The 22,089-nt window shown below is 39.5% G+C and overlaps 1 protein-coding gene across 1 annotated transcript in view; it reads right to left on the bottom strand.

Moving 5' to 3' along the window:
• LOC113021508 (dynein axonemal heavy chain 5-like) overlaps positions 1 to 19,917 on the bottom strand; it is a 132,202-nt gene extending 112,285 nt beyond the window's left edge. The window contains exons 1-31 of the mRNA XM_080309140.1: positions 19,711 to 19,917; positions 17,827 to 17,907; positions 16,774 to 16,864; positions 16,317 to 16,462; positions 15,923 to 16,100; positions 15,459 to 15,698; positions 15,147 to 15,343; positions 14,914 to 15,007; positions 14,300 to 14,442; positions 14,008 to 14,084; positions 13,802 to 13,926; positions 13,480 to 13,700; positions 13,074 to 13,325; positions 12,874 to 12,936; positions 12,333 to 12,571; positions 11,153 to 11,300; positions 10,941 to 11,033; positions 10,474 to 10,673; positions 10,175 to 10,328; positions 9,501 to 9,664; positions 9,121 to 9,277; positions 8,689 to 8,901; positions 6,903 to 7,127; positions 5,744 to 5,916; positions 4,449 to 4,519; positions 3,937 to 4,044; positions 2,919 to 3,106; positions 1,592 to 1,786; positions 1,198 to 1,314; positions 991 to 1,098; positions 258 to 411 (exon numbers count right to left, since the gene is read on the bottom strand). Of these exons, the coding sequence (XP_080165266.1) occupies positions 258 to 411; positions 991 to 1,098; positions 1,198 to 1,314; positions 1,592 to 1,786; positions 2,919 to 3,106; positions 3,937 to 4,044; positions 4,449 to 4,519; positions 5,744 to 5,916; positions 6,903 to 7,127; positions 8,689 to 8,901; positions 9,121 to 9,277; positions 9,501 to 9,664; positions 10,175 to 10,328; positions 10,474 to 10,673; positions 10,941 to 11,033; positions 11,153 to 11,300; positions 12,333 to 12,571; positions 12,874 to 12,936; positions 13,074 to 13,325; positions 13,480 to 13,700; positions 13,802 to 13,926; positions 14,008 to 14,084; positions 14,300 to 14,442; positions 14,914 to 15,007; positions 15,147 to 15,343; positions 15,459 to 15,698; positions 15,923 to 16,100; positions 16,317 to 16,462; positions 16,774 to 16,864; positions 17,827 to 17,907; positions 19,711 to 19,917 (4,822 nt within the window). The remainder of the gene's footprint in view (positions 1 to 257; positions 412 to 990; positions 1,099 to 1,197; positions 1,315 to 1,591; positions 1,787 to 2,918; positions 3,107 to 3,936; positions 4,045 to 4,448; positions 4,520 to 5,743; positions 5,917 to 6,902; positions 7,128 to 8,688; positions 8,902 to 9,120; positions 9,278 to 9,500; positions 9,665 to 10,174; positions 10,329 to 10,473; positions 10,674 to 10,940; positions 11,034 to 11,152; positions 11,301 to 12,332; positions 12,572 to 12,873; positions 12,937 to 13,073; positions 13,326 to 13,479; positions 13,701 to 13,801; positions 13,927 to 14,007; positions 14,085 to 14,299; positions 14,443 to 14,913; positions 15,008 to 15,146; positions 15,344 to 15,458; positions 15,699 to 15,922; positions 16,101 to 16,316; positions 16,463 to 16,773; positions 16,865 to 17,826; positions 17,908 to 19,710) is intronic.
• Between the last annotated feature and the right edge of the window lie 2,172 nt (positions 19,918 to 22,089).

Here is a 22,089-nt window from a genome sequence, read left to right as displayed (position 1 = left end):
ATATAATACTTTAATGGAGCAATAATTATATTAAACACATGACAAGGTCACAAAAGTAACAATATTACCCTAAAAATATGTAGATTTAATAAGATACCCCATAAATTAAATAGATATCTCGTCCCAGTATGAGTATATTTCTTCGGTTATTCTGTTCACATATTCGTGTCTACAGTACAATAGATTCAAAACAAGCTTACCACAAGTTGGTGTCTTTTTCTTTAAGCTCACATGCGACAAAATACACTAAATCCTACCTGTCATAGCTTTCATAAGCGTGTGTATACAAGTTGTCTTTCCAGCCCCACTGGGCCCCAGGGCCATCATGCCATGTCGGACTCTTTGAGTCTCGTACAGCTGGATGACCTTTAGCTTCCAAGGAGGATGGTTGATTAGGCCTGCATCCTCCACCTGAAGAAACAAAGTAGTTACAATTCCAGCTATTTTTGTAACAATAATGCTTTTACTGTATTTACAAGTATAATAACTTAGTATACAGTCGTGGTAAAAAGAAAGCACACCTTCAGTCAATTTTAAGGTTTCACACATCAAAACATCTTTTTTTTTTTAATTAAAAAAATGAAGCCAAAATGCAGAAGCAATATATGAAAAACTAAACTAATACTATCAAATGCACTTGCTTAACTGATCAGCAACAAAACAGCATAAAATCTAAAAGTTCCAACTTTTAATTGCATCTCTCCCTTCCTGCACTGTTTTTCACAAGTCCTCGGGTTAGGTCCTTTACAAATAATAAATGCCACTATTTGTATCCTTCTCGATGTCCTGTCCTGAGGTCTGACATGACAAATACGGCGGCCTCACTCTCCATTAGGCTTTTGGACCGTCTTACTCAGCCTTCGCATTTCTCTTTCTGCCTCTTTCCATTGTTTCCCCTTCCTGTTCCCCCCATCTTGCAAACTTGGTGTTACTGTGGATTTTCACTCTCCTCGTCAATAACAGATAAATCCATTCTCCAAACTCTCCTACCTGTTTGTCAATGGCAGCTTCTAGTTCAGGGTAGCCCGCTTTGTCAAGTTGGATGCCCGGGAAGAGGTCTTCAATCAAGCTCAGAAAAAGTGGCTCATCCTCATCGATCTAAACGCATGTGCACACAAATTTGCAAAACCCAGTGAAAACATGAAATATCAGCATGGTTATCTTTTTGATGCCCTATTGTGTACATTGTAGACTTACCAGTTTTGAAAGGTTCATGTCCCTTAGAACCCTCATGACAATGGTAGACTCTGTATCACTGGGGTTGGCTCGCTTGGCTGCTCCCAGAATGTTGCGCAGGCCAAAATCATAGTGAACCTGAACATTCATAAATATCATTTTAGTTTCATTTACATTAATGGAAACCCGTGCAACCTTGTTGTTAAGTCATGTGACAATGATACCTCCTCCAAACTAACTCCTTTTCTGACCCCATTCCTACAAGCATCACACTCTATTTTCAGCAGCCTGTGTGTCAGTAAGACTTTTTATGCATTTTTAGCTGCAGCTTGTTTATGCTCCCACACTCAGTGCAAGTTCTACCACTTTCCACTTGTTACTGCAAGGTTAAAAGGAAGATCTTCAATTTTTATACCTGCTTGGACAGTTGCTCCTCGCACAGCTTGTAAAGCGTGAAGAATTTGCGTGCAAGCTCCATGTTGTCGATAAACCCACAACTGGCCAGTTTTACCCTAATAATGATTTGACGGTCTGGAACCATCATGGCCACGGAGCGGAAGTTGATCTTCAGGTTTTCAGGAAGCTCCTGACGACCTGCATAACCTGGATTCTGATTACATGGAGAATAACAAAAAAAAAGATATTAATGGAGTAAAACAGAAATAAAACATTTAATGATAATTAGGAGTAAATGCTACATTGCCCATTCTACTGCATTAGAAATTTAGATCAGTGGTCCCCGGGCCTCGGACCGGTACCGGTCCATGAGTCGTTTGGTACCGGGCCGCGAGAGTTGAGGCTCAGGTGTGAAATGTATGGTTTTCAGGGTTTTTATCGGTTTTCTGCGTTATTTTGTTATCGTTTTTATCGTTAACTCAGTTTTCCTGGGTCTTTTCACGTGTGTTATGAGTAACTCTTCTATTTTTCAGTAGCGGTACTAGTTTTATTTTGTTGTATTTTTCCGCGACACCTTAAAGGCCGGTCCGTGAAAATATTGTTGGGCATAAACCGGTCCGTGGCGCAAAAAAGGTTGGAGACCGCTGATTTAGATGACAGACTAGAATGCAACAACAATGAAACTAAATGGATGAAGTTTATACTGGAATGTAATTCATCTTCATCACAAACGCTATCCTTCAACTTCAGCAGACACAGCCTACAGACACAGCCTGTTTCACAAAGCTTGTCTATACTAATGTACACACACACACACACACACACACACACACACACACACAGAATAAAAAAGAGGAAAATGATCTCTGACCCCTCTCGCCACAGGGAGGAATTATTCCACTGTTATGTTTAATGACTTGCCTCAGGACAGCAAATGAGGCAAGGAGATAAAGCGATTTAACTATTACTCTAAGAAATAAATCACATGAAATAGCAGGCAGAGCCCAAAGTTTAATTCAAAAACTGACTTATAAAATATTACATGTTAGAGTTCAATTCCATTTTAGTGTTATTTGTGATTCATTTCAGTTTTCAAGATTAAAAATTTTGCTTTAAAAAAAAAAAGGAATCATTATGCGATAAATCTAACAGCCAAGAGTAAATATTGATGTCCATGCATGCACAGCATGTCCAGGCACCATCTGAAACAGATACAGTTCATACACTTCAATATTCATTCTGTTAACTAAGGTGTCATTTACTGATGTTAAGAACTGCCTCCTTTAGATATTTCCTCTGACCAGTCAAATAGATATTAGCAGTCTTGTTCTACTTCCATCACTAACCATGGTAAGGAAGATGCCAAACTCTGGGTTCATGTCCACATTGTCTCCATCTGTGAAGACAAAATTTTTGCGACGTTCCTTCTTGCAGGTGAGAACTATCGCGATCTGCTGGGCTGCCACAGAAAGAACTGGGAGGTCGATGCGGTTGAACTCGTCAAAACAGCCCCACGAACCAGACTGAGCCAGACCTGGTAAATCACATAAACACAGAGCTATGGTCCGTCCGCTGCAAACAAATAAGATATCTGACATTACATATTGTGTGATTGTTGTTTTTTTTTTATCTGTATTGTTATGATTTATTAGCAAAAAAAAAACCCCACAGGCCTATAACCTGATAACTCAAACCCTTAAACTTCTTTCTGGGTATATATTTATTGTCACGGTCCTGGGTCGGTGACCCAGTGTTTTGAGTTTTGTTGTGTTTTTGATCTTTGAGTTCATCATGGTTATCACTGTTAGTGTTTTGGTTTCTGTCTCAGTATTTCTAGCTCTCTAGTTTGTTGCTCTGTGATTTCTAGTTCTTGTTCCCGTGTCCCTATGTTCAGTGTCAAGTCTGTGTCTCTGTGCCTGTTGTGCTTCCAGTGTGTCTGGTTTTGCTTCACCTTGTCTCGTTAGCTCTGATTTCTCCCCGAGCTGTGTTTCCCTCCTGTCTCCCGTTCCTTGATTGCTCCAGTCCTATGTTTTCCTTGCTCTGTGTCATGTCGTACCCTCACCATGCTGTCTGTTTTTTCCCCTCCGAATTCCTGAGGAAATTCTAGTTCCCAGTCCTGGTTTGTTTTCCTAGTTTGTGCTTCTTAGTTTTTAGACTCAAGTGTCCAGTTTAGTTTCGAGTTTTCTAGTTTGGGGTTTTGGTTTGTTTTTTGTGAAGTTTAATCTTTATGTAAAGCCTCCCAGCAATAAACGCTGCCTCTTTAAGTTGATTCTGTCTCATGAGTTCTGCAATTGGTACGTACTTCCTGCTTGCCACACAGTCTATCATGACACTTATAGCATGACTTTACTTAGTGATTCTCACCTTTAAATATTCTCCCCAAGCCTCTGAAGTCCATCTGGTCAGAGCAGTTGAAGACCACAACGTACTTTCCCAAACAGCGACCCATGTCTTTTATGGTCTCGGTCTTTCCTGATAACAAAAGGCAACATTTTCACAGCCTAAACTGAAATGCAACCATTTGTATGCTGATAGAAAACCTGACAACAAATGATCTCATAATAGAAACTATCAAAGCTAACTCTGTAATGAAGCCGTTCCCGACTGAGATAGCTGTGTTGTTTGATTCTTCATTTAAATGACCTGAGTTGTATAGAGTCTAGAAGGGTAAATTATCTATATTTAAAATGGTTAAATTCAATTACTTTAACACTTGGCAAACCTTGGAACAGCTTTTTAACATGTCTGTCCCATTCCGAAATCATAAGTTTTGCATACCAGTTCTAGGTTTTCATTCCTATAAAATGTTGCATTTTCTTTTTGATTCAATGTAATTTCCAAAAAATAGATAGATACTGTGTGACTAATTTTCATACCTGTTCCAGCTGGACCAGCAGGTGCTCCACCCATACTCATACCAAGAGCTTGGGCTAAAGTGATGTAACACCTGTCCAATTGTAGACACACAAACATAATAACAATCTAATTTCATAAATCATGAATCATTTCATAAATTCATAAGCTAATAATATCCATACTCAAAATGACCACAAATGAACGTGATCTCATTCTCCACAAGGTTCAAGGATTAAGCTTTAGAACCCTGCCCCTGAAGCTGATGGGGATTCAGCGATTTGCTCAAGGACACATCAGCAATCAGGATGACTGACAACAGGACCTAGCCCTCTGGTCACTGGTCTCCATCTTCATTACAATGACTGACCTCGGGGTAAAAATCATGGTAAAGCTGGGATACTGACATATTTTCTCTCCTTCAGCAGATACAGATTAATTCTGACCACTCCGTAACCAGATTTACTTTTTTCATCCCAACATCTTTTTTGCCACAATTTAGGACCACTTGCACCTTTCCCTTTTTTAACGTGATGTGGTGGCAGCGAGGAGGTAGGACAATGATAGCAAGCAAAACAAAGAAGAAAGACAGCATGAGAAAATGATGGAAAAGCAGAGCTGTCTTGGCGCCTCTAGCCATAAGGCCAGCATGCCACTTTTTTGGAGAGCTGCTGTCTGATGTTAGATGGTAACTCCCTCCCTAGTGCTGTCCTCTCACATCTCCTCCTTGTCTCTCCTCATCTTTTTTTCCCTCCTTGTCTCTTCTCATATTTTACCCTCTGTGTCTGTTACTAAGACACTTCTTGTTGTTGGACTGCTGTCTCCCTCACTCTGTCTGATCCTCTTTCCTTTTCTTTCTGTCATTCATATCGCCTGTTAGTTACAGATGTGATGATCGCTGTGTAAGACTGCTTCATCCTGCTTCATCCTGCTTCATCCTGCTTTCTAATTTCTCATCCTCACAGTCCCCGAGTTGTCTTTTTTTCTTTGCTTTACAAATCCAGTCATTAGTCAACCACAGAAAGTTTAATCCATTTCATGAAACTTGACATTACAACGAACAATCACGGTCAAGTTTTCAGCATAAATCTAGAGTGGGTTCCTAAAATAACTGATGCATGATGCAGCATGCATTTCTGACTTAGTTACAAAGGCAGGGTCACGTTTTCTGTACAGTCACTCCAAGGTTACACTGTCTTTGTTTAAACTGCAAAAAAGAAAAGTTATACTGCTGTTTTTTTCCTTTATTTTCTTATTAGTGTGTGTGCATATGACTTTTGCCATTATGATACATTTTACTGACGTATGTCTGCTTTACCTGTCCGTCAAAGGTGTAATGACAAGCCTTTCGGTACACCCCAAGAATTCATTCTGGTAGACAAAGCCCACATCTGTAATGTTGATGATCATCTTGTCTGAGTCCTCATTGAAGTAGAAACGGCACTGCTTCAGCCATTCAAAGTCACTGGAGCTTTTGACATGCAACCGGCACTAGGTGGAGAAAGGGTAGCGATAAGAGACAGGGAAAGAGGGAAAGAGAGGGCAGAAGGAGACAAGGGGATGGAAACAGAAGTGAAGGGAGAAGGGAGATGGCATGTGAAGAATAAGAAATTGAAGGGCACCACTCAGAAGATTATTTGAAAAGAGAGATGAAAGCCAGATAAAAGAGGGGAAGAAAGGTGGAAGGGCGGGATGTGTGAGGAGGGATTTCGGTGACAGGAGGGTAACATTAAAAGGGTGGAAAGAGAAGAGAAGCAAGAAAGTGGAGGATGAACGAAGAGGTCATGAAGTGAAATGGGAAGAAAGGAAGGTAAAGGATAGGGGAGAGTGAAAAGGAGGGAAGAGAAAAGTCCAGCAAGTTAAAATGATGCAAATGGGAAAAAGTACAAAATGAATTAGAATAGTAATGAATAGAAGAGATAAAAAGCAGAATATGTGTGAGAAAAAATACAGTGGGGGTAGAAAAGTAGCAGTGTGATATATTATTGGAGAGGAAATAAGGTGAGGCAAAAATGTGTTTAGAAACAAACAGGACAAAGGAACATGAGCAGGACAAATTAATGGTATGAGCTAAATAAATACAAATGATTTTAGAAAGAACTGAAAAAACACATCCAAATAAAGTTTCTTCAAACTGCTTCTATTAACCTTGGGGTTCAGCAACATGCTTATTCTGCCTTAAGTGGAGATTCAAACACAGTCGTGACTTTAAATATTACTTGACTGCCATTAAAACCCCTCTGACTACTTTCGACAGAATTTACTCGCTGCAGTAAACAACATTTTGTATTCTGACATGGCAGCCCTTGGGAGTCTGAATATCAAACACAGTTTACAGAGTGGTTGCTATTTTGAGCCGGAGATTCTAATCTTGAACAGAAATTGCAAAGCGTTCATGTGCACAGTTCAGCGTCAGTCTAACTGATCCCAGCTCGGATGTCTCTGGCCTCTTTTCACCGAATGATCAACATACTCACCAGTTCATCAAATATGTCCCTCTGGTGGACATGAATAGTGATGAGGGTCTCATACTTGGTCCTCTCCACAGCCTCCAAGTCTCTTGTGGTCATGTCAATCAGGGTGTTAAGGAGATCCAGGAAGAACTGGTTGGTTTTGGACATGATGCGACGATCGTATCGGGCATTGGTCAGAGCTTCTTCTGAGTCCCTTGTCCAAATCATCTGAATACCCAGTAACCCCACCTACATTAATGTGCAAAAAACAAAACACATCAAAATGGTCAAATGTACCGATGACCTTAGAAATCTAACTATTGTTTTGATGAAGGAATACTATAGCAGTTTAGTACCACACCCCAAGATTTACAGAGAAAATAACAGCCCCAATTCCCAAAAGTTGGGATGCTGAGTACAATATAAATAAAAACAGAACGCAATGATTTGCAAATCTCAATAACCCATATTTTAGTCACAACAGAACATAGAAACAATAACAAATACTTATAGAAAACACACCCTTTTAAGAAAAAAAAAAAAACTTGTTCACTTTTAACAACAGTCAGTAAACATCTGGGAACTGGGGAGACCAGCAACTGTACGTGGGTAAGGAATATTGCCCAGTTCTATTCTGACACAGGATGTTTCCAGGTGGTGAACAGTCTGGACTGATGTAAGGCAGTTAAAAACCCAGAGTATCCTTCTACAAAGTATGCGATTTAGCTGAAATATGCAGGTTGTTCCCTGAAAAAGACAGGGACATGACTGGATTGGAGCATATTTTGCTCTAAAACATTTAGATACTTTTCAGCAATGGTGGTATCTATCCAGATGTGGAAGCTGCCAGTTTCATAGGCACTAATGCACCCCCATACCATGAGAGAGAGCAGAAAAAGACAGATTGCGTGAGGATGTGGTCTCCATGTTGTATAAAAAGTTTTCCACATTGGCTCAGTCAGTGTTAAATGACCTCTGGTCCAGAGAATATAACGGTGATTCTGGATCATGTTCACACATGGCTTTTTCTTTGCAGCATAGAGCTTTAGCCTGTACAGCAAACTGTGCTCCCACACATTGATTTTCTGGAGGTGTTCCTGAGCCCATGCAGTGATTTCCATGACAGAATCAGGTCTGTTTGTAATGCAGTGCTGCCTGAGGGTCTGAAGCTCGCAGGCATCCAATATTGATTTTCAGCCTTGCACACAGAGATTTCTCCAGATACTTGAAATCTTTTGATATCACGTAACGTAGATGACGGGAAATTCATATTTGCAATTTTACACTAAAGAACATCATTCTGTAATTGTTCTACAATTTTAGTTTTTTGCAGATTAGTGAAACTCAGCCCAATTCTTTCATCTAACATGCTCTATTTATATCCACTCATATTACTGAGCTGTTGCCAGATATCCTAATTAGTTGCAAAATGTTCCAGCTGTTTTTTTTACTACCACTAATTTATCCAGACTCTTGTTGGCTGTCGTTGTAGTCATTAAATTCAAAATGAGCCAATATTTTATCTCAAAATAGTTTTCTCAGTTTTAAACATTTGCTAGATTTATTATATGGGTTTATAAGACTTGCGAATCATTGCATCCTATTTTAACTTACATTTTGGAGCATCCCAACTTTCTTTAGAATTTATTTTGGAGTTTATTACAATGTTCATAGTAGATTGCCTCTTTAGGCTACACAGGTTTCTGTTTTTGAGCAGCGCCGTCCTTGCTCCACAAGGATAGCCAGTTGTGGTCGAATCAATGTTTTAAAACGTTTGCGGATTAGTTCCTGGATTTGGACAATGACTTACTTGAGATGGGAAGGAGTTGAGGAAGTCAATTAGCTGGAAGCCAGAGTCCTGGATAGCCAGAGCAGCTTGTCTGATCACAAGGTGCAAAGACCTCTGGGATTCTTTCAGCAGAGCATTGAGCCACACCTCCACGTTCCCTTCAGCTGTGACGGGACGATCCAGCTCCACAGTCTCTCCCTGCCGTGATGACACGGCCAGAATGCGGTCATATATCTGTGAAAGGCAACACTGATTAGATCGATTATTATAACTACAATGATGAAGTTATTTTTCTTATAAAAAGTATATTTTTCAAATTCTACATTACTCTGATTAGTTCATTCAATTTGACATTAAAGCAGCTATTATATTTTATTACTTTCATGTTACAATCACATATTTTTCAGAAGGTTAAGTGTTTAAGATAAACAACAAAAAAAGAACATAATCCACCTTTTCATGAAACTGGACACACTTGATATTGTCAAAGACATTGAGAAGGTGGGCCTGGATGGTGTGGGAGTCAGAGGCCTGGCCCAGGATCTCCAGCAGGGCAGGATCAGAGACAAAGAAGAAACGAGGAAACAGCAGACGCTTCTTCTCCAGATAACTGTTTGACCACATAATTTTAAAAAAATCAATACAAAGTATCATCTGACAGACAATACAATAAACCAGATAGTTAACTGTACAGCATAAAAAAGGAAATCAGTCACTTCACTTACCCTCACTACTGATTATCGTTTAAAATCTTCTACCTTTCTTTTGGTGGTTAAGTTCATTAGAACCTAAAAATAAGGGCCATGGTGGTGTTTTAAGTTTTTTCTACTCACCCTGTTAGAGACTTCTGACAGATCTCCAGCTGTTCGAGGAGATGTGGAAGCAGCTGTCCCATGGTCTCATCCCCCACGCATGACTGTACCACATTGGGCATTTCATGGGCTCGCATCATGATCTTCACCCATGACTTATCAATGTTAGAGAAACGCTTTGCTTCCTAAAAAGATTGAGTTAGTCAATTATCTCATGATCACTGTTTGACTGTTTTATTATTTTATTTTGTATTTGGTTATTTCTTTTAAATGCTTGGACGCTGTTTGGCGCTGATTTTAGAATTAAGCTCGTAAAACAATCTTACAAAGGCAACATTTCACTATTATTTCTTCTTCTTTTAAATGTCAAAACACTGTGGCCTGAAAACATTGCCTGGACCAGTGATTTATTTTGCTCAAGAGACTGAAATATAATTTTTGAAAATGAAAATAAAAGAAACTCAACGCCTGGCACATTAATGCACTACTGCACCTAAACACCCAGAATATTGTCCAGAAATCTGATAATGATGTAAAGATAGAATTTTTTTATGTAAATTGTGTAACTGCAAATGAGTAATTTCAGTTCAGTTCACTTGTTTGCCTTTTAAACTGAAATTGCCTTTTAAACTGCATTTGGAGTCCATGTTTAAGCCTGATAACCAATATGAATCACATCCTGAAATGTTGTTCACCTTAGGCAACTGTTTGGCGATATCTCCACCCACAAACACAGCCTCCAGATAGATCCACAGGTTCTGGACAGTCATCCAGTGCTCGATAATATCAGTGGTGTTGGAGAGATTCTGAACCCACTTCTGAATCTGGGCTTTAAATGGGGTGTTGTACCTGAAAAAGAAGGTAAATCTTCACGTTCGCCTTACTTAGGGACGCACACCTGTGTGTGGCTCGTCTAATGTCTAGATTTCCCACAGCTGTGGAAGAAGATCATCACTACCGACACTAATGATAATGACACTCAACACTGCCGTACCGGTTGCTCATAAGGGATCCCAAGATCATTAGGCTATCCTCCATGCTGGCAATGATCTCTGATGTGCTGTCTCCTCTCAGCAGCAACTCCCCACGGGTCTTAAAACTGGCAAATGTAAAAGTCTTGTTGTCCCACTCAGCGATCACTTGCTTCAGCTTTTGTTCAATATCACGCTCTTTCACAGCACTGATGCAGATATCCTGCACAAGAATCCCGCCCCCCAAATGTTTTTAAATGTTAGCAATAAAAATGCTGATGGCAAACAGATGCATATGCACTGAAAAAACAGGATTGGTGTTTGCACTGAACAGGACCACCTATCAGTTAATTCAATATATTACTCTTTAAACTTTTTAAATGTTTTCATTTCCTCCAAACAATTTTCCAAACTTGTATTTTATTTGGAATTTATTATATCAAATAAAAAAGAAAACACATTGAATTAGCAGCTAATGATTCGTTTGTACCTCAATCTCTTCTTTATACTTGAGTAGAGGAGCCTCCATTATGTTACGCAGCTTGAATGTATCAGTTTCCACCTCAAAGGTATGGCCAGTCACCTGGATACAAAACAGGACAAATTACAGCTATTATCATTATCATTAGGTTCTGGTGATGACTTGATTTCAGTCAATAACATTCAGTTGCAGTGCTACACCAGTGGCCATGTTTCACTAACCTCCGTTATCCTCTTCCAGTGCCGGGCCATCATTGCTTTGTTAGTCATGAGTTCCAGCAGGGGGCAGCACTCACTGAATTCATCAATCGTTTTCTTCAGATCCTGAAAGGCCTGCCACTCTTTCAGAGCACGAGGCAGTTTTCGACACCTGGTAGTTCACAGGACGTGACAGTCAAACTCATATTTATTGTCTTCTTTCTAAACTACACTTTAGCTTTGCTGAAGTCAAGTAAAGTTGACATGAACTAGATTAGATGTATAGTTGACATTTTGTTTGTTAAAGGAAAAGTATTACAACACACTTCAAGTTTGGTATTAACGCTACAAGAGTCATTGGATTGGACAACTTGTTGAGTATCCTTCCTTACTAGCACAGAGCAAAAGTTCATGCATCAGTGTCTGTTCATAGCTTCACTCAACCAAATCAACACCTCCACAACAGATAGCTGACATTTCTGCCAGAGGAAACAAATATCCTCTCTTCTTCAGCTCTGACTATAGCTCTATATTTTCCTTCTGACTGCTTCTAATGTTTATCTAGATTTTCATTGTCAAGTAATCCCTTCCAGCTATATTAAAACTTGTTCTTAATTTCTTTAGGTAAAATAAACTAGCCTGTAGCCTATTAGCCTCTTTCCCCTTCAGTGTCCATTTGACACATGCTGGACAAATGTGACCACATAAAGGGCAAAGATTAGCTTTGCATTGTGAGACTGAAATATTAATGCAGTGTTGATGAAGAACAGGAAGCTTTGTTTCTGCCACTGGAAAAAAAAACAACTTTTTTTGTTGTTATGTAAAACTTTTGGGTTAGTATTTCGAAATTATAACATCTCGAAACAAGTTTCCATATTGTAGCAAGTGAGAGGAAGCAGTTTCTTTAATGCCTGAAAATAAGAGTGATGTTTATGGATGGACTAATGAAAATCATTTAATTTAATTCTGCTTTTTTTTTTTTCTCTTTGTGATGTCACCAATTCCTGCAGTAATGAGAGGGCTTGATTACACAGTATGAGAAGGTTATTTTCTCACATAGTCAGTTTTGTTTGTTTCCAGTTCAGCTTCTTTCCTGAAAACGTCTCCTTCTTCATTAACATATTTTAAGCTCATGTTACTACATCTACAGTTAAAAGAGTTCAACAGTTGCTTGAATAAAAAACAAACAAATAAATTGCCAAACCTCGTCTGAAAGTCGAGCAGCTCATTATTAATCTTCTCGATGCAGATGTCAGCCCAGAGGATATCATAGTAGCCATTAACTGTATCGATGACATTGTTGTAAAGGCCGTACAACTTCTGCAGCAGAGCCAGTTGCTTCCTAATCTCCAATAGCTGAGGATGCTGGGTAACAGGAAGTCCAAAGAGCTCTTCGCCTCCCGTGTAAGTGATGTACTTCCTGAACAGGTTGTCAAATCGATTCTGAAGAGGAGAAGAGCTACGATTAGGTACAGCTTACGCTCTGATGGACTTTAAAACATTACACATTTGAGGTAAAACATTTGCAATTATCTTAGTATAATTTATACAGAATAAAAAATCTGTCTTTTGCTAACCATGAAATAGAAACTGTAACAGTATAATAATAGTAATAATAATAATAAAAATATAATAGCTCTTTTAACATCAGTTTCAAGTAACTACTTTTCTGAAGCATCAGGTCAATGCAGGATCTAAATATTTACTAACTGACAGAGAGACAAAATAATTAATCACTAACCAACCTGGAACATGATCAGCCGGTCACTGGCATCTTGGGGTGCAAGTCCCACAACCATGGGACCATCCTTAAACAGAGAGGGAAAAGTGTCATTTTAGTAGCTATTATTAAAACTAACCTTAACTGTAATTAACTGAGCATTTATTTGTTGAATTAAAATAAAAAGTTTAATTGAAACAGAGCAAACAGCCATAGATACTTTACCTTTTCATAATCTTGATAAAAGTGTTGGCAGTCTTCCAGAAAGGTCTCCACATTGCTGACCAGTTCTTCTCTGAAGTTTGGCTGCAAGGCGACCAGCTCGTTCTGCACCTCTGTGCTCCGGGACAAGAGCTTTTCCCAAGTGTAGCGCAGAGTATCCACTTTTTCAGCCTCCTCTTTAGCCACTGACAGTTCATACTTATGGAGCATGGCATAGGACTCCTGTGAGGAAAAATAAGATACTAAGTCTTCCACCTGACAAAAACTAGAATGTGCAAATGTGTAATTATTTCTTTCTGAGCTTCTTGTACAGACTCATAAAGTCAAACAGCTAAAAATGTCTCTTTCCCACTGTGTGTATTTGTGTGTATAAAAAGAGCTTCGATAAATATGTGATGCTGTGGTTTACCTCTATGGGCCCAACTTGAAAATCAATAGATATCTGGTGCTCTCTGATCTCCTTCAGTGCGGCCATGGCAATACGAATATCATCCAGGTCTTTGATCTGTCGATTCAGTTTCTTTCCTGCTTCATCTACAAAAGCAAAAATGTGCTCCATCTCTGAGCGACATTTCCTGTTGTCCACCATCCAATTCTTGATTTCAGCAGAGAGGGACATCTTTAAGGGTGCTGGCAGGAAGTAATATGAGCATGCAGAGAGCATCATTTAACTTGCTGAAAATCTCAAAAATCTCATTCATGCCGGTTTTAAATTTGTAACTTAATAAGACCTGTGAATAGCGCCAAGGCTCCTACAGCAATATACTCTGGTTCAGAGTTTACTTCCAGCTCTAGATCTCGATAGAAAAGAATCTGGCTCTCAAACTCCGATAACAAGGGACTCCCCTCGATAAATCTGTTCAAAACACAAACAAAAATAGCACTAGTGCGATGTCAGATAAGCAGATTTATATAGAAACCATACATTTCAACGTACTTCCTCATGGTCTCTTCACGGTCTTTCCTCCAGATGTGATGGTAACGGCTAAAGTGATGTAGAGCGGTCACCACTTCCTGCACATTAATATCAACAGGAGAATATGAAATGAAGTGCACTTATAGAAAAATAAAAGACATTTATATTCATTAAATATACAGAAATATAGATGAAAATATCTGTTGTAAATGTGGGATAAAGAAATATAAAAAGTGTATGGCATGATTTAATAAAAGACAGCTAAGTTTGGATTAGTTTCATATAAAAAATAGCTTAATTAAGTGCCATGTACCTTTTTACTGGAGGTGATAGAGGTGCTAAGTACAGAGATTAGCTTGGCTATTTCCTTGTTCTCAGACACACTCTTGTAGTAATTTCTGGCTTGGAACGGGATGGCCTGGATCATAGAAGCTGACATGTCTGAGGTACTGCCATCTGAAAATGACAGAATTTCACAGAAAACACATTGAGCAGAAATGATGGACATTATTCTTCCAAATATTAACTTCTGGGCTTTTAAAATAATTATATGTTACAGGTCTTTTTACAAGAGAACATGTTAATAATGGAATTACTTCCATTTAGTTTTTCTCTCTCTGTATATATAATTTCTAAAAGTAAAATGTGCTTTTCATAGTGGAAATTGATTATCCCTGCCGCTTTCTAATTAAATATGTATTTAATTTGCATTAAATATGAAATTCTTGAATATTTTCCTCCCCAAGCAATATTATGTGTTTCTGCCCCTGGTCAGATATTTGCTTGCTCTGCTGAGCTGTAAAATCGAGTTGTAATTGTATGCTGAAAACAGCAAATCTTAAAATTTTAAAAATGAGTGAGCTGACACAGTTGGGAGCTGTTGAAGGTCTGAGGTTAAGCTATGAAAGTGATAATGTTCTCTATTACCAGCCAAGCTTCTGTATGTTGTTGCTCCGTCCTCTGTTTCGCTCTCAGAGCTGTCTTGTTTCAGTGCTGCCATTCGCCTTTCATTCATTTGTCTCTGGAAAGGGGAATGTAAAACCTCCGGGTTTATTTAGTACACTGCTGGACCACGACAATATTAGTTTAAAAAGAGCAGTTCTAACAGTTTATTACAGTTATCAAGCTAAATGTCACAAATTGATTTTTCCTTTATTCACCTTAGATATCCTTTCTTTGCTCCACTGGCTGACTCCTTTGCTGACACTGACTACACACTCTACAGCGCGGTTTAGAGCCTGTTGAACCTCCTCCAAAGCTGGAACCATGACAATGTTAGGGATGGAAAGGGTCATGTTTACTCTGAAGATTGCATGGTGATCGCTGCTTTTGCCATGGCTGGTTGGGTCACTTGCAGCTTCAGAGGGAGAGAAGGGTAACACACATAAAGTATTGGAATAGACATTTTATGAGCTTATTTTAAATATTTTAGGCCTTTACAGAAATATAGCAAACAATTAAACAAGACGCACCAGAGAAGTGTATGAGCGAGGACGTATGTATGCGCTTGCGCAACATCTCAAGGGTGTTGCGTGTCACTTTGAGCAAGGCATCCACATTACGGTGGTTGAAGTAGGACAGCAGCTCCTGGGCTTCCTGCTCCATCACTTCCATCAAGTCCCTCTTCTTCTTCCTCCTCACCAACGGAGAAGAAGGACCAACACTAGCAGAACGTAGCAGCGTGTTTCTGGAGAAGAGACGCTCGTCATCACCTAAGAAGGTGACACGTTTACAGTCAATACGAACACCTTCAGCAACACTTCACCTTGAATAAATCAGCATTATAATAAAAGTAAAAACAACAAGGTCCTAAAAAAGGTAATCCCCTTTCCTTTAAAAACCTTTGAACTGCCTTTTTTAACTTGTCTCTTACAGCATTGAATCATAATTATCACACTGTATTGTGTTTGATCGTGAAAGGAAACTGTCAGCATACCTTCACTGTCATTGTGGTCTATGGTCTTGCTCTCTGTGCAGCTTTCTTCCTCAAACTTCTCCACCTCCTCTCTCTGATTGTGGTCAAACTCTAGCAGCATGTTGATCAGTTCATTAGCTGCCTCCTCCACCAGTGAGCTCTTCATGTTCACTTTCTGGGCTTGTCTTATGCAAAGGTCCTAGACACATGCAGATATACAGTTCAGTTCAATGTAATTAATCTTTAGAATAAGAAATAATGTTTAAATACAGAAAAAAGTATTTTAAATGTGTGAGAATTACCAAAACCACTTAATAAATATTGATAGCATCTTTCAGATGTCTGCATAGTTACACAGACTTAGTAGAGAAACAATAACCCAGCGGATACTTTTATTTTATTTGTCTTCGTTTACCCTGGTGGTTTGAACAAACTCCTCACAGGTCACAGGCTCATCCTCTGGCAGGACACACAGGTTGGATATGCTCATCTCCTGCAGTACTGCTTCTATTCTAAACTCCACCAGGTCATTCACTCTGTCCATCAGCAACTCAAGATCAGCTAAACAGACAAAAAAAACCACACAAAAGAGAAAGGGAGGGACACAAACCCACCAAAAATAAGGGAAAGAGGGAAAAATCAAGGGGAACTTGTTATGCGTTTGAACAAAGGAGAGAACAGTGATAAACAGACAATTCAGTATAAAAAAAGACAATGTGTAGAGAGAGAAAGAATCTATTGAATATATGAGTGTTACTTGTGAGAAAGCCACCTATGCAATAAATCCATTAATCACACGCAGCCAGTGCTGAGTTGCAGGAATGTCTCGTGTCAGCGTGTACAGGATCGATCTCGTTACATTTTTTGCTTACCCAACACTTTGTCGATGCGGTCGAGATACTTGTCAATATTCAGAGATGTCCAGTTGAGGGAGGTCAAACCCGGTTGTATAGCCTCATCCACCTGTCAAGTAAGTCATGTATGGTATGATGATGGTGATGCACTTTGTAAGCAACCTGCTGTGACAGTCAGTCTCATACCTGTCACCAGTTTAATGCTTAGAAAAGATTCATGACGAAACCAAGCAACAATAAAAAAGGATCTAACATTTTTTTGTGTGTTCTTCTGACTTACTAGAGACAACTGAAAATAAAAACATAAAATCAAATGAAATCAAATAAAATGAGTCCTATTTTGAACTTTTATGTAATCACATGACGCTCGATCATGGGATGCTGGGTTGGACTGAAATGCAGGACTTTGCAGAGAAATATAAAATCAAAACAAAGCTTTATTAGCTAGCACTGGCAAACATAATTTAGCTAACTGGAGCGCGCACAACATGAAGGATTTGACATCGACATGATAAAGAACAGAGGGAAACCATCCATCCTTAGACTACGATGACTGAGAACCTTCACAGACACATCCATCCATCCATTTTCTTACCCTTATCCGGGGCTGGGTCTTGGGGCAGCAGCCTAAGTAGAGAAGCTGAGACCTCCCTCTCCCCAGTCACCTCCTCCACTACCCAAAGCTCATGACCACAGGTGAGGGTAGGGACAAAAACTAACTTTGAGTCAAGCTCAGTTGCTTTGATCTCTTGCCCAAGATGTTGATTTTTTTTATTTTTACCAAAGTTCATTTTTTGGGTTAAATAAAAAACACTTTTTTGGACTTTAACCTGTGCCTGACTGTCCTTTACTGTTCGGTCAATCACTCTAGGATTCCCAATCCCAGCCGGCCACCTCGCACCAAGGGCGCGTCTCCAGGAGACTAGTTCCAGAGCCCAAGCCATTCACATCCACCATATCTAGCCGCTACCTCTCAACACTCACACACTAACTCAGGCTCCTTCTCCATGAGAGAGGTGACATTCCATGTCCCAATTGCTAGTTTTGGTAGCCGAGGGTCGGTCCACTTACCTTAGCTACATGTGGCATGGCCAGCTGTTCAAAGACACTCTGAATCTTGGCACGCACTCTAGTGTTCTCGCTCAACATCAGCTGAAATGAGATAGATGCATGTTGGAGCATTTTTGCAATCACACAAAAGGGATGAACTGAATTTTTCAGTTGACAATAAAATGGGTTTTTGTCGATTTTAGTCATTTTTAAAAATCTGTGTGGAATTTAAACACAATTCCAGGATGTTTTATACTCCTACAGGGAGTGCAGAATTATTAGGCAAGTTGTATTTTTGAGGAATAATTTTATTATTGAACAACAACCATGTTCTCAATGAACCCAAAAAACTCATTAATATCAAAGCTGAATGTTTTTGGAAGTAGTTTTTAGTTTGTTTTTAGTTTTAGCTATTTTAGGGGGATATCTGTGTGTGCAGGTGACTATTACTGTGCATAATTATTAGGCAACTTAACAAAAAACAAATATATACCCATTTCAATTATTTATTTTTACCAGTGAAACCAATATAACATCTCCACATTCACAAATATACATTTCTGACATTCAAAAACAAAACAAAAACAAATCAGTGACCAATATAGCCACCTTTCTTTGCAAGGACACTCAAAAGCCTGCCATCCATGGATTCTGTCAGTGTTTTGATCTGTTCACCATCAACATTGCGTGCAGCAGCAACCACAGCCTCCCAGACACTGTTCAGAGAGGTGTACTGTTTTCCCTCCTTGTAAATCTCACATTTGATGATGGACCACAGGTTCTCAATGGGGTTCAGATCACGTGAACAAGGTGGCCATGTCATTAGTTTTTCTTCTTTTATACCCTTTCTTGCCAGCCACGCTGTGGAGTACTTGGACGCGTGTGATGGAGCATTGTCCTGCATGGAAATCATGTTTTTCTTGAAGGATGCAGACTTCTTCCTGTACCACTGCTTGAAGAAGGTGTCTTCCAGAAACTGGCAGTAGGACTGGGAGTTGAGCTTGACTCCATCCTCAACCCGAAAAGGCCCCACAAGCTCATCTTTGATGATACCAGCCCAAACCAGTACTCCACCTCCACCTTGCTGGCGTCTGAGTCGGACTGGAGCTCTCTGCCCTTTACCAATCCAGCCACGGGCCCATCCATCTGGCCCATCAAGACTCACTTTCATTTCATCAGTCCATAAAACCTTAGAAAAATCAGTCTTGAGATATTTCTTGGCCCAGTCTTGACGTTTCAGCTTGTGTGTCTTGTTCAGTGGTGGTCGTCTTTCAGCCTTTCTTACCTTGGCCATGTCTCTGAGTATTGCACACCTTGTGCTTTTGGGCACTCCAGTGATGTTGCAGCTCTGAAATATGGCCAAACTGGTGGCAAGTGGCATCTTGGCAGCTGCACGCTTGACTTTTCTCAGTTCATGGGCAGTTATTTTGCGCCTTGGTTTTTCCACACGCTTCTTGCGACCCTGTTGACTATTTTGAATGAAACGCTCGATTGTTCGATGATCACGCTTCAGAAGCTTTGCAATTTTGAGACTGCTGCATCCCTCTGCAAGATATCTCACTATTTTTGACTTTTCTGTGCCTGTCAAGTCCTTCTTTTGACCCATTTTGCCAAAGGAAAGGACGTTGCCTAATAATTATGCACACCTGATATAGGGTGTTGATGTCATTAGACCACACCCCTTCTCATTACAGGGATGCACATCACCTAATATGCTTAATTGGTAGTAGGCTTTCGAGCCTATACAGCTTGGAGTAAGACAACATGCATGAAGAGGATGATGTGGACAAAATACTCATTTGCCTAATAATTCTGCACTCCCTGTAGTTACATGCAGCTTTGATCATTTGGTTGTTCACTGTATGCATTTTTGAAATTTTAGCTACAACTGTGTGCTATGCTCACCTGTATTCTATTGTAGTGTTTCTTAAAGACGTCCTGTTTTTGCAGCAGTAGAAGAGCAAAGGGAGGGATTGCCAAATTCATCTTTGTCATGCAGTTCACCTCTCTGATCTGCGTCAGAATCTCTGGGTCAAAGTTCACAAATAACTCGCCAGTTTCTGGAGATCTGACCAGAAGAGAGGCTTGCAGGCCAACTTTGGCATCCTCCATCTGCGTTGAGGTGTTTAGTGAGGTTTATGTGAAGAGATGCAGGGAAAATGTGTGAATAAGAGGGGAGAAAAGATGTTCATTCAGTTTGTGTTTCAGATCCTCAAACTAATTTTAATGTTAGACAAAGATAACCCAAGTATGGACAAAATGTAGTTTTTTCCAGCAAGAACTGCAATGATTCTTTTATCTCGCTGTAGAAGAACTTTGCCTCTTTCTTGTTTACAGAATTGTTTTAATTCAGCCACACTAGAAGGTTTTCAAGGACAAGTCATGGCAAAACACCTCAATCTGATTTAACTCCAGACTTTGACCGGGCCACTCCAAACCCTTCATTTTGTTTATTTATTTATTTGTCATTTCCACTTTATTTGTCAGTGACCAAGCAAAAACAGAACCTCTGTAGAGAAAGGATGCATTGTACCAGATTTAGCTGCTAGCTTGTTTTCATCTGCAGCTCCTGAGACGTTGAGACATTCATAGGTGGACTTCCTGGTGTTTTTCACATCTGTTGTCCTGCTACATAACCCAATTACACTTCAGTTTGTGCCACTTCAAGGCACAAACTGATGGCCAGACATTGTCCTTCAGGAGCTGGTGTGATATTGCTTTTATGAAATGCTGCATTAGTTTTGTGCTGGATGTCACTCTCATCAGTCCACAAAATATATCGGGGAGCATTAAGATGTTTTTTGGCAGATCTGAGTTTGGCAACAGTGGGACTGATTTGATGAAAGAGTTTTCATAGTTGACAGTTTAGTTTTTACAATGGGGTTTAGTGTTTTAGCAATTCAGAAAAACTCTAATACACCTGTGCTTTTCCCAGCAACTGAGGCTTTTACCCTGCACAGTTTAAGGTATGATAAAGCACTGACCTTATAAATGGCACAAAATACACATTTTAGCTGGGAGCTGGTCATTCACAGGGGAAAGGCTCCATTGTACAACAACAACAACAGTAGTAATAGTAATAATAAATTATTATTAGTCAGGCAAGTATATCATATACCAAACATGCTTCCAAACTAATGACATTTTTTTGCATTCTTCACATCAGGTCAAAATGTACTTTTTTTTAAAAAGTGACTGGCACTGCGGAAATGGATCTACAGCACCACTTAAGAAATTTTAAAGAACTTCTAACAACTTATTTACAGCTTGAAATACGTGTATGACATTTATTACACACAGATTCAGTGAACCCAATCCAAAGAGGAAGTCTGGAAGTCCGCCATTTTGAATGTAAAATGACATTTTGGCACAGTTTTAGTGTTTTCCAGGCATCGCTGGTTTACACATTCGCCTGCAAAGTGAGAGGTCACTGGTTAAATTCCATTTGGTTACTTCAGGAACTTTTTGGGGTTACTTCAGAAAGGGACATCTTCGTCAAAGCCATGTTTGTGGTGGAATTTTGATCATTTATCACTGGACATAAGATTTTCATCTCTAAAAATGTATTTTGTCCAGTCTGTCCCAAACTTCACACTTTTGATGACAGTCTGGCGACGACTACATGCCAATATCTGGTCACACATGGTGCCACAGTTCTCATATAACATTTTAATCAAGACTACCCCACTGTGATTGAAGCATTTCTTGCAAAACAATCATAACCAAACAAAACCTTTCCTGTTCTGTAAATGAACAGTAGGACAAAATGATTACTAGTCATTGCGGAAAGCACAATTAATGTTTTTGTTTACATCGTTGGAACGAGGAAAAATTCCCCCACCACAAAAACAGAAATACTCATGAAAGCAACCTGTAGTGCAAACACGAGGGCTGAATTTATTACTTCCTGCACTAGAAACCTGCCGATGTTGCTGATATGGATAGATCACCAGTCTTCCTTGTCTTTATCTTATTATCTCCTGTTGAGATGTTGCAGCAGAAAATGCAGCCTGGCCTGTTGAAACATTGTTTTTTTTTAGTGTTTCAACTGAAAAAATAGAATGCCTTTGATCCAAATGGAATGCATCTTGTGAAAAAAGGTGACATCTTGTGACATCACAAGATGATGACATAGATCCTTTGTTATGTCATCATCTTGCTGAGAGAAAAAACCCTTAAGTAGGAGCTTTGCTCTGTTAAACTTTAATGCTCAACGGACCTTGACCTGACAGCAAGCAAACCCTTTTTGGAGAGTTTTGAGAGAATTTTACTTAGCAATTCACC

The sequence above is a fragment of the Astatotilapia calliptera genome, chromosome 12 (genome assembly GCF_964374335.1).
Source record: "Astatotilapia calliptera chromosome 12, fAstCal68.1, whole genome shotgun sequence".
NCBI lineage: Eukaryota > Metazoa > Chordata > Actinopteri > Cichliformes > Cichlidae > Astatotilapia > Astatotilapia calliptera.
Note: the sequence above shows the minus strand (reverse complement) of the source record. Positions and strands in the feature narration are given on the sequence as shown.